The sequence below is a fragment of the Daphnia magna genome, linkage group LG7, assembly GCF_020631705.1.
Source record: "Daphnia magna isolate NIES linkage group LG7, ASM2063170v1.1, whole genome shotgun sequence".
Classification (NCBI taxonomy): Eukaryota; Metazoa; Arthropoda; class Branchiopoda; order Diplostraca; family Daphniidae; genus Daphnia; species Daphnia magna.
Window position 1 is genome coordinate 3,347,972 of NC_059188.1, and position 18,698 is coordinate 3,366,669.

At 41.7% G+C, this 18,698-nt stretch overlaps 1 protein-coding gene across 1 annotated transcript; it reads left to right on the forward strand.

Annotated features, from left to right (window-relative positions):
- The first annotated feature begins 9,478 nt into the window (after positions 1 to 9,478).
- LOC123474214 lies at positions 9,479 to 13,969 on the forward strand. Its single transcript, XM_045176146.1, is given in 2 exon segments — positions 9,479 to 10,839; positions 10,842 to 13,969. Coding segments are annotated over 2 exon segments (4,350 nt in total). The 5' UTR covers positions 9,479 to 9,617.
- The last annotated feature ends 4,729 nt before the right edge of the window (positions 13,970 to 18,698 follow it).

Sequence of the window (18,698 nt, forward strand, 5' to 3'; positions counted from 1 at the left end):
AAAAATTTGATGACGGCGTGCAACACTTCCCGCGCGGTCGGGTCCCGTTTCCACCTGTGAACTACCGGCCATCCGGACAGGCGGTTGGCATAAACTAGCACGTGCAGCCAGCCCGACTGGAATAGATCCAACGAAACATCTTCGAACACGTGCGTCTGCAGGGGGTCGAAGATGTCGGGGGGTATTTCGAGTGTCGTGATCTCATTAGTAATGACCGGCCAGTATACCGTCTGTCGCGACCACCTGTTTCTCTGCACGATCCCCTGATGGGCCGCATGGAGTTTCTTTAAGTCGCTTCTTTGGATCGCCTGGGGTATTAAAATGCGGTTGCCAAACAACATGATACCGTGATCCACCGACAACTGGTGTCTGATGCCCCAATAGATCCCAACTGCTGCTGGCGCGTGGTCTTGTTTTTCGGGGAAGCCGGGCTCGATTGGTGAAATTAGCACGGAGTAATCCCCGTCCTCCGCAGCTACCGCGCGGATCTCGTCAACTAAGGGGTCGGTTAGGTAGGTATGAGCGTCTGGTGCGTCCGATGTGCCTAAATCCATTTCCTCCCCGGAGGAGATGGATGTGATCCAGGTAATGATGGTTTGATGGGAGAATGCTGTGACATCCATATTGGTAGCTTCGTCGTCAGGAGGAGGGTCGTTTACTGTCGCCCGGGACAGGGCATCTGGGATAGCGTGCTCCCTTCCCTTGAGCCAGACGGTTGTGAAGATGTAAGGGGAAAGGCGTTCTTTCAGGCGCTGGATTTTCGGGTTTTCCATGGCATCTAGGGTGTAATTGTTTAAAATAGGAACTAGCGCTTGATGGTCCACCACTAGCGTGACAGTCGGGAGGCCCGTCAAATATAACTTGCATTTCCGAATGGCCCATTCGGCCGCTGCCAGTTCAAGTTCAACAATTGCATAGTGTTACTCGGTGTCCGTGCACCAGCGGGAGTTCGCATCGATTAGTCGCCACTGTTCATCGTATTTTTGCAAGAGGCCGTACCCCATCCCGTATTTTCGGGGCGCATCCACCTGAAGGGATGTCTCCCGTGACGGGTCAAAGTGGACCAGGATAGGGGGTGCTAACAGCGCCATATTGACTGCCTCAAACGCCATCTCATGGTCGGTATTTCAGATATAGGGGTTCCGCGAGCTTAGCAATGGGCGGAGCGGTCCTTTGGCGGCGGCGACATCCTGCGAGAATCCAGCAAGTTGCTCCACGAGTCCTATAAAGGATCGGAGTTCCGCTATGTTGTTTGTGCGCGGGAAACGGGAAATAGCCTGCATCTTACTGGGGTCGGCGGTGATGCCACCATGTTGAATCTCGCATGCCACCCATGATACCTTTAGCTGAGCAAACTAAAACTTCTCCAGGTTGAGGGTGATGCCAGCCTTCCGGGCCGCTTGGAGGAGACCACACACTCTCTTCACATGTGCTGGGAAATCCTTGTCAAAACGGAGTAAATTGTCAGCGACGCCCACGGTATTTATTTGATCGACAAAAGCCATGTCCGCCCGACGACTGTATTCGTCGCCCGAACAACTAAGTCCCATGGACACCCGCTGATATTTGAATCGTCCCCAAGAGGACATAAATTCGGGAGGATTTGGCTAGACGGGTGTAGGGGAATCTGACAATAGTCATTTGCGGCGTCAAAGCATGTGAAAAAATGCGCTGCTCTGTCAATTTCCGCAACAGCGTCCCTAGGTGTTCGAGTGGGCTGGGTGGGTCGCCGAACGAAACGATTGAGGTGAGTATGGTCCACGATGATTCGTAGCTTTCCGTTAGAGCGACGAAGGACCACTAGTGGTGTCAACAATTCAGTGGCTTCCTCTACCGGGACAATTTATCCCTGCTCCACGTAGTCGTCCAGCAGTTGTTTTACCTCCAGTCTATCGGCAAAGGGTATGGGACGGGCAACGTTAACATAGCCCACATAACACAATTCAGTTCATCGGATGTCCGACAGATGTCGAGGTCGGATGTTGAGTACATCTTTTTTATATCCGCTGGACAGCCCGACATCCGATTTGGATGTTCTATGGATGTAATTTTTTTTTGTATTGACCGCCCTCAACAGCGCCGTCGGACTTTTTAAAGATATCCGAACGGGCTTTCATTTGGCTATAAATATGACATGTATTGGACCTCTAATCTTGAAAAACCATTCGGCTTTAGCTGGATTCGATTTCGGGGTCTCCAACACCACAGTCGAACTGTTTTCCACTACAGATACAATAATTATCATTTTCGAACAATCCAATCGAATTGTTGTAAAACACTTGAGTTTTTTTCGATAAAAAATCACCAACAAGATTTTTAAGAAGTCAAGATGATGTCGAACTTGGGTTAAACCAGAAGTGTATCAACTGCAATTAAACAATTTATGCTAAATATTTTTTAAATTTTAAACTTCAGCATGATTTATTAAGTTTAAAGTAGTTTTTTATTATTTAAAATTAAAATCCTATCATAAGTATACTTGTTTCGAATATTATTAAATGCCGAATAATATATATTTTCTGTAAGTCAATTTCCAAGGACTTGGTTCCCGTAAGCTAAATGGAAAGCCTGTGCAAACAAACTCACGACTTACATATATTTTATTCATTTTTTGTAATAAATTTAAAAATAAACCATGCGGCAAATTGATAACTACTCCTTTATTTCTTAAATTTTTCGTATTAAATGTTGGACTTAAAATAAAAATACGTTCAAGGGAAAAATTTTAACACGGTTAAGTTCTCCCTTTTTGCAAACAAATAAATTTTGACAATTAATAATGAAACTTAGCGATCGGCCCCAATTAGCTCTAATCGAGTTAACCGCCCCGCACCGATAAAGTGCATTCGGGGCTGAATTGAGGTGCCAATTTTTCAACCGGGGCGGTGCCGGAAAACAATTTAGGTGAACCCGTTGCCCCGATGCAATTTTAAAAAATGCCGTTCTTTCGTTGGCGGGTAGAACGAGCTATTATCGGGATTGTTATCGGATCGATCGGGTGAAACAGTCAATTGATTATGTTTTTTTGCATCGATAAATCGATTTGTTGCAATCGGGGAAGCTTCCCTGATTAAGTACCTCGATTAAACCCCACTTGAATTCGGGGAGAAGAATTTTCCACCCTGAGCCACGCCTCGATGGCTCAAAATGAGAAACCCGATTGGACAAAAAACGCCCTGACTGGCTCGAGGCCGATCCTTAAATGAAACAATTGAAAATCTCCTTGGCCGTTGGAAGGAGGTCCGTAGCATATAATTTTCGCACATCCATTGCCCTTCCAAGGTGTCTAGCCGACGGACACCTCCGGAACTACCCATTGAGTACATGGATATCTAAGGGATGTTCGTCCATGATTCACACATCCGACAGCAGAAATGTGCTATATCCCATGTAGCACAGGATATTCTGGGGATGTCCATTTCAAATCCAACTTGTCCCATCCATCATGGATATTTACCGGACATCCATTTGATGTCCGGTTCTAACTTGAAAGTGGACATAGTTATAGTATATGGGATAGTCACATCCATCGGACGTCCCTGAAAGACATAAAAATACCCGAGGGATATCTCATGTCTGCTTTTTGGTTTACAAAGAGTTAAACACAATCATTATAAAATCATAGGGTAAGTAGCCTTTCCGTGAACGAAATGTCGTGCTTTGCAAGAGAGTATTTCGCCAGTCGGGTTGCCGCAGGGGAAAATTTGAACTTACCCCGATTGCCCCGACGCCATTTTTAAAAATGGCAAAGTAAGACGAAACATTAAAAACGGGCGTGATTGGCCTACAAGTACCAATGTAGCTGTCGTCAGAGTTCAAACTTCAAAGTTGGGTCGGGTTAGTGATCGGGGCGATCAGGGCAAGTTCACCAAATTTAATCATAATTATCGGTATTGACTCGATCGATACATAATCGATCGAGTCATTATGTAAATAAATTGATTGTGATCTATGGTTGCATTCCCGATTACCATCTCCGATTTAAAATCCCAATAGAGTTTGTGGCGCAAACATTTCCACCCGGCGTTGATTCTTTGTAGTTTACATTTTTGATCATATGAAATTTTCCACTTTTTTCTTTTGCAGCAGCAATCCCCAGATGCAGAAAAATGCTTCTTTAAACCGAATCATATTCTTTAAAAATTTTTGTAAAGTGTAATTTTCTATCACTAGTTTACTTTGAATGTTCTTCTTGTGTAATTAAATTTCTGTGTTAATCTTTAGGGTTTAAATAGATATCGTCTCTAAAAGTTTGTATAAATTGATATATGATATCTAGCAGTGTTTCGGATTTTTTTTTCCAAATCAAATCCAAATCCAATCAAATCCAAATCCTCCCGGATTTTTAAGGGATTTGGATTTGCCTCATTTTTCAATGGCTTGGATTTGGATCGGTTTTGATCCCCACAAAAAAAACCCGGATTTTTTCAAATCAAATCCAAATCCTTTATAAAGATTTGTTTCGGATTTTTTTCCAATTTAGAATTTTTTTCCTGTACCACCCAGCCACTGTTTAGTATTTACCTTTCTTGTCGTCTGCAGACTTTGCACTTGATCCTCTTACCTCCATCGTGTGTAAGACCAGACATTTACTCTTTACCGTTTTATTAGATTGAAAAATTTCGTGAATTCGTCATCGTATATTAAAACTATTAGAAGGTAAGGAATGCTACCAGTTAGCCGTTTTTTCCACTAGGCACTAGGCAGCCATATCTTTATTTTATGGTCACTAAAAAATAGTTATTGTGACTCTTGTACTTACATTTCTAATCTTTTTGGTATTTTTTGTTAGTTTCATGACTTGCATCTAAATGCAACGACGATCCCGTGCCCATAAAGGGGCCAGCCTTACCAACAGGGCTAGCTCGAGTTCGATGCCAGAACCTAGAGCTGATAATGAAGAAGATGATTGTGAAACACTCGATGAAGCTTTATTAGGTATTTAAAACCATCTTAATTATGACACGTTTAATATTAACTACAATTATTTTTATTATAAGATGAACCTGAGTCTGAAACTAAATCTGAAGCTGCACCTCAGACTCCAAAAGACTCGGTGGCCATGCCAGATAGCCAATGTGTGAAGTGGCCAGCTTCTCGCTGCCACTTCTATTCAAACTGGAGAAAGACTAAGGAGCGAGTCTATGCAAAGTGCAACCTCTGCCTTGACAACAAGAACCACGTGGGCATCAAGAGCTCATTTTCCAACTTTATTCGACACCTCCAAAGATTCCACAAAGAAGAATGGGATTCTTTTGAGTCCTCTAAAAAGTCGAAGCAACCATCAATCAGGTCATTTGTCTCCCCTCGAGTTCCCAGCCGTGGAAGGAAGGTGCAGCTGGATAGGCTTCTGTGCCAGATGGTGATTACGGACAATCTTCCGCTCAATATTGTCAGGAGGCAAGGCTTCGAACGGGTCTTTAGCACCGCCACGAACATTGCATCGGCTAAAAGAAATTGCATTAAGCCTCCTCTCTTCGCGAAAATGCTTTTCATAAAGCGAAATATGAAACTTATGAGTCCTGTGACTCCTGTCAAACACAAATGATGAATTGTGGCTAACTCTTTTTTTTTGCTCTTTTCACCATTGTCAGTCAGAATACTCAGAAATAAAAAGATTTAATCCAACTTAAGAAATCAAAAGGAACCTGTTATTATAGTTCTAAAAAAATATGGATTTTGTAAGAAATCAAAATTCGAACAGACTTTTTAGCAAAACTTCTATTAAAAAGTAAACTAATCCAATTAAGTCTTGGGTTTTTATTTGATATTAAATTAGGGATTAAAGTCAAAATAATTAAAAGGAAATTTATAAAATTTTTACCCTGACACAGGAATATGTAGAAGAACTTGTATGTAACTATGTGTTACATGTTGCAATCATAAAATTAACAATTGATTGTAAATTGGATGGGATTTGTATCGGATATAGATCGGATTTTCTCAAATTTAAAATGATTTGGATTTGTATTTGATTTGGATTGGATTTTGCTGATTTTTTCGAGCTTAGGATTTTGAACGGATTTCAAAACACACGCAATGATTTGGATTTGAGTCAAATCCGGCAAATTAAGAAAATCTGAAACACTGATGTCTAGTCTAACGACAATAATTTTGTTACAAAATTATGATATTATCACATGTTTATGATACTTTGAGATTGTAAAGACTGTTGGTTTTCATGATCTGTTTTCATCACATTCAAAGATTTTGAATTGTCAACAGCTTAATTATATCAATGGTCGCATGGCTTAGATGGCAAAGCGCCTGCCTAGTAAGCAGGTGATCACGAGTCCGAGTCTCGTTGGGACCTATTAGTAAATTCTTGTGTTGTTAAATTTTTGTGTTAATCTTTATGGTTTAAATAGAAATCGTCTCTAAAAGTTTGTATAAATTGATATACGATATCTAGTCTAATGACAATAATTTTGTTACAAAATTATGATATTATCACATGTTTATGATACTTTGAGATTGTAAAGACTGTTGGTTTTCATGATCTGTTTTCATCATTCAAAGATTTTTAATTGTCAACAGCTTAATTATACTATGGTCGCATGGCTTAGATGGCAAAGCGCCTGCCTAGTAAGCAGGAGATCACGAGTTCGAGTCTCTTTGGGACCTATTAGTAAATTCTTGTGAGTATTAATTTCTTTGTGAATCTTAAGGGAAGAAATAGATATCGTCTCTAAAATTTTGTATAAATTTATATACGATATCTAGTCTAATGACAATAACTGTGTTACTAAATTATGATATTATCACATGTTTATGATACTTTGAGATTGTAAAGACTGTTGGTTTTCATGATCTGTTTTCATCACATTCAAAGATTTTTAATTGTTAACAGCTTAATTATATCAATGGTCGCATGGCTTAGATGGCAAAGCGCCTGCCTAGTAAGCAGGTGATCACGAGTCCGAGTCTCGTTGGGACCTATTAGTAAATTCTTGTGTAATTAAATTTCTGTGTTAATCTTTATGGTTTAAATAGATATCGTCTCTAAAAGTGTGTATACATTGATATACGATATCTAGTCTAATGACAATAATTTTGTTACAAAATTATGATATTATCACATGTTTATGATACTTTGAGATTGTAAAGACTGTTGGTTTTCATGATCTGTTTTCATCACATTCAAAGATTTTTAATTGTTAACAGCTTAATTACATCAATGGTCGCATGGCTTAGATGGCAAAGCGCCTGCCTAGTAAGCAGGTGATCACGAGTCCAAGTCTCGTTGGGACCTATTAGTAAATTCTTGTGTAATTAAATTTCTGTGTTAATCTTTATGGTTTAAATAGATATCGTCTCTAAAAGTGTGTATAAATTGATATACGATATCTAGTCTAATGACAATAATTTTGTTACAAAATTATGATATTATCACATGTTTATGATACTTTTAGATTGTAAGTAAATTCTTGTGAAATTGAATTTCTGTGTTACTCTTTAGGGTTTAAATAGATATCGTCTCTAAAAGCGATTCAAAGATTTTTAATTGTCAACAGCTTAATTATATCAATGGTCGCATGGCTTAGATGGCAAAGCGCCTGCCTAGTAAGCAGAGGATCACGAGTTCGAGTCTCGTTGGGACCTATTAGAAGATTCTTGTGTAATTCAATTTTTGTGTTACTCTTTAGGGTTTAAATAGATATCGTCTCTAAAAGCGTGTATAAATTGATATACGATATCTAGTCTAATGACAAAAATTTTGTTACAAAATTATGATATTATCACATGTTTATGATACTTTGAGATTGTAAAGACTGTTGGTTTTCATGATCTGTTTTCATCACATTCAAAGATTTTTAATTGTCAACAGCTTAATACACCAATGGTCGCATGGCTTAGATGGCAAAGCGCCTGCCTAGTAAGCAGGACATCACGAGTTCGAGTCTCATTGGGACCTATTAGAAAATTCTTGTGAATATTAATTTCTGTGTTAATCTTAAGGGAAGAAATAGATATCGTCTCTAAAAGTTTGTAAAAATTGATATACGATATCTAGTCTAATGACAATAACTTTGTTACAAAATTATGATATTATCACATGTTAATGATACTTTGAGATTGTAAAGACTGTTGGTTTTCATGATCTGTTTTCATCACATTCAAAGATTTTTAATTGTCAACAGCTTAATTACACCAATGGTCGCATGGCTTAGAGGGCAAAGCGCCTGCCTAGTAAGCAGGAGATCACGAGTTCGAGTCTCGTTGGGACCTTTTAGTAAATTCTTGTGTAATTAATTTGCTGTGTTAATCTTTAGGGTTTAAAAAGATATCGTCTCTAAAAGTTTGTATAAATTGATATACGATATCTAGTCTAATGACAATAATTTTGTTACAAAATTATGATATTATCACATGTTTATGATACTTTGAGATTGTAAAGACTGTTGGTTTTCATGATCTGTTTTCATCACATTAAAATATTTTTAATTGACAACAGCGTAATTACATCAATGGTCGCATTGCTTAGATGGCAAAGCGCTTGTCTAGTAAGCAGGAGATCACGAGTTCGAGTCTCGTTGTGGTGATCCGTCACCAGGAGGCGGTAGGGGAGCAAGAGAAAAGAGGCAGACGTCGGCGGAGCGGCATTCACGTCGAAAAAAGGATTGAAAGTTGAAAGTGTGTAATTTTCGTGAGTGTCTTTTCTGAAGAAATAAAACCTGGAAATTCTGCCTCTTCAACCCGTGTTGGTCATTATTACCTTCCCTAGCAGAGTGGGCGTATTTTATATGGTGCCGAAACCCGATTACGAATAATACAGGGAACCTATCGAAGTCTCTCGCCGACGTGTGGCGGCCATTTTTCAGTGCAGCCAACAAGTAAGCTTTTCTTTAACTTTTCGAACAATTCGAATGAACTCGAACATATCAAAACAAACACGACGAACATCGAACCCCCACAATTCGAACTAATTCGGTCTCAGTTTTTCGTACAATATCGCTGCCACCGAGCATGTATTATGCCTTGATCGAAACTACCATCCCAATCGCCCCACTATCTGTCTCGTGTATTTGATTATCCAGTTGTTCTATACTATAACCTCCAGCTGATTTCTCGCACTGACCACTCATTATTGGCTATACAGCTGCCCGACTAAGAAATCCCGATATCGAACTTGTATGCCTGATAGTCTTTGTCTCGAACAACTTAAGTATTTATTTAACGCTGTTTCAATAATTTAGGCCATCAACTAATTGTACTTTGCTTATCGTAGACTTAGTGGCCTGGCCAGATATTAATCTCGTCGCCAGTGTCGCCACCTATTCGAAACCTTTGTCGAACTGCAACTTTGCGAGAAAAATTGCGCCATGAAAATTCTTGCAGCATCAGTCTCGAACTGCACTGCATACAGTGTCCCGTAAATTTAAAATAACTTTTCGTTACCATTACCCTAATAACAAGTCACCTTCGTTTACAGACGCCGTAAATAAGGACCAAGTTGAATCAGAATTCTACTACCGAACAACTTTCTGAACAGTCCCAATAATATCGTTTTCCCATTCGAACTATTTGGATTTGGACATTTGATTCGGTTGCCATCCTTTCACGCTTAGCTCGAACCCCAATCGAACTCTCGAGCAAGCTTACGGCTTAATCGAAGCATGGCCGACGAAAACGTTGTTGACCCGACCGCCCTATTCGGCATGCGAACAAATGCCAAGCGTAGACACACGAACCTTTTGCGGCAAGCAAGAGAGTTAATAAACATCAACGCCACGCGAGAAGAATTCGAAGCATTCATGCCAACTCTCGAACTGGCGCACAGTAATCTCGTTCACATTCACGAACGATACGTGGCCGCCGCACAACTTGACGATGGTGAACTGCACGCAGCAGCCACCTACTTAGAAAGCATCAACAATCTGCAAGCCGCATGTGCTCAAGCAGTCGCTGCCGCCTTACGAAGAACAGCCCCTCGACGCGCATGGAACATTTCCAACACCGTGGCCCGTGAGCTCAGTCAAAATGTATCAATTCCTCAACCTAATCAAGAGATCGACGCTGTGAGCATCGTACCAGAGCCGCAACAGCCAAACGGCCCACCACAGCCGAACCAAGACGATCGATCGAACGAAACGCAGCACGACACCTTAAATCACGTAAATTTCGACCTTCACACAGCAGCAAAACAACGCAAAATCGATCTTGAATTTCGATTGAAGCAAGCAAAAATAAAACAGGATCGTGAACTAAAAGATCTAGAGCTCAAAAACGCGCGGGAACGAGAAGACCTGGAACTTGAAATTCAGTACGAAAATCACTTGATCGAGAGCTGTGGTGGTGCAATTGGATCACCGCAATTATCGTCCACACCCAACTTACCAACCAACGTCCCGATGAATGATTTTGTTAACCTTCCGCTTCTGCCAGCTGTCGTTAACTCGACTCCACCGACGCAACCTAATTTTGCCCCGTCGCATCATTGGCTGAAGCTAGACGTGGCAAAATTCAATGGAGACCCCCGTAAATGGCTTAAATACGCCCACGGTATAAGAGCAACGATCCGAGATGTAAATATGCCCGAATCGCTGAAACTTCTGGGGCTTCAAGAAAGTTTGAAGGAAGACATCCAGCGTCGTGTCGCTCATATTTTCACGGGTGCGTACACTTTTCAATCGGCTTGGGCTGAGCTAGAAAAAAAATATGGAAGCCCGCACCTTATCATACAAGCACACGATCAGCATATGCAGCAGCTCCCTTCATTCAGAAACGGGGACTTTAACGCACTCTTTAATTTGGCCGCTGCAGTACGCGACGCCGTGTCAAGCGTAGATGAAAGCCACGTCATGATGTTCAACACCGTCGCCAACTTACTTCATACCAAATGCCGATCAACTTACAAACAGACTGGGGAAAATATGCTTATGGTATAGACAGAATGGCCACCTTAAAAGATTTCGACAAATGGATCGATCGCGTGCTCAGCGCTGAAGAACTTCGTGGCGGAAAGCTATCGTCATCCAACGCAATAAACGCTGTTAAAAACCCCGTTCAGCCTTCAAATAGCAACCGTCAGTTGGGCAGCTACACACCCGGAAGCAGCAACTACAATAACCGCGGACCGACCGTTCTCGCAGGATCCTTATCAAACGTTACAACCCTTTCTGACTGCCCGGCCTGCCAAGAAAGTCCGGCCCACAGGTTAGAGATGTGCAACGTGTTTAAACGAATGTTGGTGAATGCCCGCGCATCGCTGTGTGCCACCAACAATCACTGCTTCAAGTGTCTCGTCCGCGGCCACTATGGACGGAAATGCAACTCAACCGATTCGAAATGCAAGGAGTGCCAGGGCCCGCATCATTCGCTGCTTCACGGAGCCGAACGACAGTTTCCCTCCTCATCGCGAAACCAAGGTAAAAACCATACTATATTAATGGTAAAGGCACCAACAGCCAATATCCGCCCAGTCCTATTAGCTATTGTCAAACTCGTAGTGGAAATGAACAATTCGGCTCAAACAACCTTCGCGATTCTCGACCAAGGCAGCGAAGCTACTCTCATATCGCGAAAGCTAGCGAATTTGCTTAAGTTGAAAGGTCCTTCAGCCAGCATTTGCTTCGGCTCGTTTAACAACTCTGTGTTAATGGATTCGAACATCGTAGCATTCAAACTCAAATCGATCGACGGATCGCAAGCGTTCGACGTTCGCGAAGCGTTTGTTGTCCCCAGCATTAATCTTTCGCAACGCAAAATTAACTGGCCTGGAATCAAGAAACGATGGGAACATTTGGCCGACATCGACTTACCTGCCATAGACTCTTCCAAAGTAGAAATTCTTGTGGGGATGGACATGTTACCAGCTCTTCGAACGCTAAACACTGCTGCCCCAAATGATGGTGAAACCGGCCCTACCGCTTTGCAAACGTGTTTTGGCTGGGCTGTAGTGGGCAAAATACCGTTGTGTCTAGTCGCCGGACCGAGCAACAAAAGCAGCGTGAACTTAGGTTTCGTCCGACAAGAACCCTTTCTATCAGAAGTAGTTGACCGTTTCCATTTAACTGAAACCTTCGGCGTCGTGGCAAAAGCCGCGAAAACAAATCCAGCGGCCAACGAAGACGAGCAGATGTTGAGCATCTTACAGCGATCGATAAAATTTATTGGATGTGGCTACCAAGTAGAACTTCCGCTTCGTCAAGACAGACCGGTCATACCAAACAACAGAGGACAAGCAGTTTCCCGTTTCTGTGGCCTCGAACGCCGAATGTTAGAGCCACATATGCGCGAGACCGCCGCAAAATACGTAACCATTGTCGAGAATCTTATATCGTCAGGAACCGTGGTCGCCGTCAACTGGTCGGACATAAACAAGCCGGAAGGTATGGTTTGGTATCTACCTCACTTCTACGTCGTTAACCCGAACAAACCCGAAAAAATTCGAGTTGTCTTCGACTGCGCTGCGCTCTACAGAGGTGTGTCGCTTAACCATTATCTTTTGCGTGGCCCGCCGTTCATCCCGTCGCTAGTCGGCATCCTCCTCCGCGCTCGTCAGTTTCTCGTCGCACTCACCGCTGACATCACTGCGTTTTACCACAGAGTTGGTGTGGCCGAAAAACATCAGTCCTTACAACGATTTGTCTATCGCGAATTTGGCAGTAACGCACCAATCACAACCTACCAATTCGCAACCCTGGTATTTGGAGCTGTTTGTTCCTCCTCTGCCGCAATATTCACTTTACAGCATGCAGTCAACGCAAACGTACAATTTCCGCAGGTCGCCGATAAATTGAAAGACAATTTTTATTCCGACAATTTGAGCGACTCATTCGAAACTAACGACGAAGCAATAAATTTCGCAAAGCAAGTAACGCAGTCTCTCGCGTCCGCCGGTTTTAGTCTGACAAGCTTCGCGTCGTCATCCCGGCAAGTCTTGGCAACCATCCCAGAAAATCAGCGAACTTCAAACACCGTTGACTTGAATAAAGACGCGCTACCTGTGGAATATCTTCTTGGTATGGTGTGGGATCTTAACTCGGACTCTTACGGCATCAGAATAAAATCAATGCCAACGGTTACTACAAAACGAGAATTATTGTCCGCAATTTCTCTCACATTCGACCCTCTCGGCATTTGTCTTCCAGCCATTACCGGCGCTAAACTGTTATTTCAACAGACACAAAAACTGGCGAAAGATACACCGGATGTTCGTGGGTGGGACCAGCCTTTGTCAATCGAAATTTTGTCAAAGTGGAAGCAATGGACCTCCAGCCTCGAAAAATTGCGCCTTGTTTCTGTAAAACGATGCTTCCGACCCGCCAACTTTCCCCTCGTAGGCTCCGATTTTGTGTTGGTCATTTTTGTTGATGCTTCGCCCGTCGCCTTCGGAGCGGTCGCCTACCTGCGCGTACGATTCGGTGATAAAATTCATGTCAGCTTCGTCATGGCTAAAGGTCGCCTGGCCCCCCTCAAGCCGACAACCATCCCCCGACTGGAGTTGAAAGCGGCAGTATTGGCCGTCAACCTGTCGTTGATCGTGAAACAGGAGCTTCGACTTTCGTTTTCCTCAGTTGAGTTCCATACGGACTCACAAATTGTTTTGTATCAGCTTCGCGCCTCTCACCCCGGTCGTCCATCATTTGTAAACAAACGGACAAATGAGATTCTACAGCACTCGACGGTTGATCAATGGCACTATATTCGCAGCAGCGACAATCCCGCCGACGATTGTACCCGAGGAATCGTTCCGAAAGACTTTGGGCCAAATTGCCGCTGGATTCGAGGGCCAGATGTTCTTTTCAACGTGTCGTACACTCCACCGCCATTCGATCAGCAAAGCATTAAGGCTAAAGAAAACGAAGAAATACAGGCGGTCAATGTGCAACAGCTGCACGTTGCTATAAGTTCTTGCCACCCGTTGTCATCCGCTTTGTCTAAACTCATCACCCGAAGCATTCAACTTAACACTCTGAAACGAGAAGCTGCTCTGCTTGCTGCGCGGCGACTCCACGTCGAATGATGATCTGAATTCCGACGAGATCGCCGAAGCCTTCCGCATCTGTCTGCTAGTGTCGCAGCAAGACGCATTCTCACGGGAACGTGCAGCTCTTCAGAAAGGAAAAATGATCCCTCGTGACTCCGTCTTGAGGCGGGTCGGGCCATACCTTGACCCAGACGACGGCCTGTTGAAAGTCGATGGAAGATTGGGCCACGCAGTGATGCCGGCACGTACCCGTAACCCAATAATTATTGCACCGGATCATCCGCTTACAAGGCTTATCATCAGCGACCGTCATTTACAATTGCTCCATTCTGGTGTGGAACACACGTTGAGTGTTGTTCGTGAGCAGTTTTACCTCCCACAAGGACGCAGGGCCATCCGGCGTACACTTCACAGTGTACCAAATGTAAGATGCTGCGTGCTATGCCTCAGGCACCACGAATGGCTAGCTTGCCAAAGGAACGTCTCGTGCCCTCCTTGCGCGTCTTCACGAATGTGGGACTGGACTGCTTCGGGCCCTTTCAAGTTGTGATTGGAAGACGATCAGTGAAGCGGTGGGGACTACTGATAACGTGCATTTCCACCCGAGCCGTGCATTTAGAAGTGTTGGACACGATGGACGCCGATTCTTTCATCATGGCGTTGCGGCGTTTCATCTCCCTGCGAGGTCACCCTAGAATAATTTACAGTGTAACGAGCCAACTGCATTATTTACGCTTTACAGAAGATGGCAAATCTGCACGGACATTGAGTGTACGCAAGGTGTACACAAAGGCAACGCCCACATGACCAAGTGACCGCGCGCCACCGCTATCTAAGCCACACCCAATGTGCCACTTGCAATTCTGTATAAAAGCCGTGTTATTCGCAACAATATTCAGAGTAGAGTAGTGCCATGCTTCTTGGTTTGATTGTATTGCTATTGTAGAAGTCTAATAAATACACGCCTGGCAAATCTTACAATTGGAGGTCCCAACGAGACTTGAAATTGAAATAAAAGATTCTGTCACCGGTATAAGAGACTTCGACACAGTAGACAATATAATTGAATCAGGAGGATAAAGTACTAATAATTTTTTTTCTTCTCTCTTTCTACTTGCGTCGGTCAACAAAATCCATCACGGTAAGCGAATGCAGAAATCTTTTTACCACACACTACTCTCAGGACCGACTCCATTTACCCAGACTTAACTAACGAAACTTCACCATCACTAAACCCAAATTTGAAAACCCATGATATAACAAATCCTGACTCTGAAATCAAAACCCCAAGAGCGGCATTTATTCTCAGCTGGAAAGAATTAGTTGAATTAGAATACAAGTATACTAAGGAAAAATCAAAAAGTTATCAAACAACTTCAACAACAACCACGATAAAAGAATTGGAAGCTAGAAAAAAAGAGGCAAATACAGCGGCGCATAACGCCTTATACCAATTTGCGTACTCAATATTAAAAGAAACTTTAAATACGCCAGACGAAATCACTCACGAGACGATAAGTAAAACAACAAAAACTATAAGAGATCAGATTCAGTCACTCGGAGGAGAATTTAATAACGTAGACACTCTTTTACAACAGTTAAAAACTGTTAACGGTAAAGAGAAAGAATTCTTGATCAAAGTAAACACCGTTCTCCAAGAAGAAGCACTTACGCAACAAGTCGCAGAGAAAAAACGAACAGAAGAAATCCGTTTAGAAAACTTTAACTTACAAAAACAAATTGCAAAAAAGAAAAGAACCCCAATCAATCGACCGAAAAAATAATAGAAAGTAACGAATTCTTAAAGAATTCACTAGAAAAAACTTATCAACGAATCAGTGAATTAGAACAAATACTTCGAAAAAACGCAGAAAACGAAGAATATCTTAAAAAACTATTGAAAAAAAGGAAGAAACCACAGCACACGTAGAAACCGAAGGTCAAGAAAATATAAACAAACTTCAAAACGAAAACAAGTTACTCCTAGAAAGTTATAATACCGTTAAAAAACACGAAAAGGCGCAGAAAGAAAGAAGCGACGAATTAGAAAAGGAGGTAAGGGAATTGAAAAACTCTCTGGAAACAACAAAGGGAGAAAGAAGCTGTCTACACAAAGGACAACTAGAATTAGCCGCAAGGAATAGAAACCTCGAAAGACAAATAAGAGATAAAGAAACACTAATTTCAACTCAGGAGAGCAAGATACAACGCCTTGAGGAACGTCTAGTGGAGTATAAGCAAAAAGAAGCTTTTTACATCGAAGCAGAGAGCGCAGACAATTCTAGAACAGAAGAACATACAGGAGAAGTTTCAAAATTAATAGACCAAATCAACGATCTAACATCACTAATCGAAATAAACGACAAATCATTACATTTCGAATTAGATACCGAACACGTTTTAAAACAACAGCAAACTATTGAAACTCTAAAAAAACAACTAGAGTCCCAGAATAAAACAATAGAATTATTGCAGAAACAGAACGAACTTTTTAACAAAGAGAAACCAAATTTTAAAATCATGGGACTTGACCACGAAACTCCTGAGGAAGCTGAGACTTCGAGACACAACCCAATAGGAAAATCAACAGAAAAAACCCCTACCGCAGAAGAAATAGACATGATCAAAACCTTTACTCAGCCAATAGTAAAAGTATTGGGGGAACTATTCTCTCGAGAAGATAAAAAATCCATACCCCCATACAAAGGAAAAAGCACAGACAAAATGATAACGGAGTGGCTTAAAACAGCTGAGCACGTTGCAAGAAACAACAATTGGGACGACACCCAGAAATTACGTTTCTTTTCAGACAGACTTAAAGGTGAAGCTCTGGATTGGCACGAAGAATACGTATCGGAGCAAGGAGAAGAACTTGAATACGACGACTGGCGAGCAGCAATCATAGCAAGATTCCAAGACGCCTATGATCTAGCCGCCTTAAAGAAAAAATTGTTGCAGCTAAAACAGAAACCGGAAGAAAACTGCAGAGCATTCGTGTCAAGACTTAACAACCTATACGACGGAATCGAAGGAAAAGAAGAAAAACTTGACCACAACAAGACAGTTGTGGAAGACCAGCTCTTGAGTAAAGTAAAAAAGATGCGGGATACCACCAAAATTAAAATTTTAATCCAAGGGATCTTACCAAAAATAAAAACGGAACTTTACCTACGAATGCCAGAAGATGCCAATGACTTCGATGCACTATGCAAACAACTGTTTATTTCGGAACAGATCTTGCAAAACAAAGAAAACAATGACGACAAAGAACTAACAGCAGTCATTGCCGGCATTGCACACCATGGAAAACAACAGGATTTCGAAATAGAGAAATTAAGACAGAAAATTTTGGAGATGGAATGTGCTAATAAAAATGAAATATCACAGGAAAAAACTGCAGTCATAGCAGCAACTGACCAATACGAGCCCCGCAGATCACAATCACGGGAACACAATTCAAGACCACAGTATCCGAGAGTGCGATTTAACAATAATCAGCAAAACAGCCGCGAATCAAGCTACTCACGCAGCCGAGAACCAAGTTTTTCCAGAAGCAGAGAAGCCAGCCCATATAGAGAAAACTATAACGCACAGAGGGGAAGGGAAAGTTTTCAAGACCCAACAACGCAACGCCAGACACCTTATTCATACGGGCCACATCAAAATGGCCAACGGCAATTAAACCAAAGACAATTTCAACGGCCTCAGAATAATTTGTATCAACCGCGAAGAAATATTTACCAACCCTCAAATTTTGGGAACCCTCAAAATCAGCCATGGCGTGAATCGACTGGTGATCAGTATCAACCACGAGGTCAACCTTTTCACAACACACAACCAGCGAAAAACAGTGACATTACGTGCTACAAGTGCAATAAAAAAGGACACATTGCAAGAGAATGTTGGACAGATATGGCACGTATCAACCGTCAACCACGACGTCAAATGTAGGAAACCACTCACTCTATAATTCTAATAGCATTAATCACTATCATGTAAAACCTAACTTTACGGCGGAAATACCTAAACTTATACGTATCCCAATTAGAATTTGTGAAAAAGAAACAAAAGCTTTAGTAGACACTGGTGCAGCAGCAAGTTTAATTTCATCTAGCTTTTATTTTAACATAAGTAATAAAAATTTAAAACAAATAATAAATAGCGATGATCCGATATTTAGGACAGTATCAGGACAAGAGCTAAAATCATTAGGCCAATATGAATTTAAAATAACAATAAATAAGAATCATTTCATTAACCACAACTTCTATGTAATGGAAAATCTTAATGAAAATTGTATCTTAGGATTAGATTTTTTGGCTAGCAATAACGTAAAAATTAACACTAAAAATAAGCAGATCAGTTATGATCACTATGGAGTAGAACATAGTTTTTGCGAGAGTATATTGCCATTGTATAGCATAACTTTTTCCGAAGTGGGAATAAATATCCCACTAAGACCTTTATCCAATGTAGAAGAAGAGGAACTTCCATTAACTACAAAAGACTACATTAATTTAGAAGCTTTTAGTCAATTAGATTTATCAAGCCAGGAAAATAGAAAATTAGAAAAGAAGGACTTTAAAATACCCAATTTTCCTAATGAAGTAAAAACAAAAATTGAATGGTTGCTTGTAAAAAACGAAAGATTGTTTGCAGATAAAGAATCAGACCTTGGGTTGGCTATTAATGTCAAACATTTCATTAATACGGGAGCTAGCGCACCAATTAATCAGCGTCTGCGTAGAACGCCTGAAACGCTAAA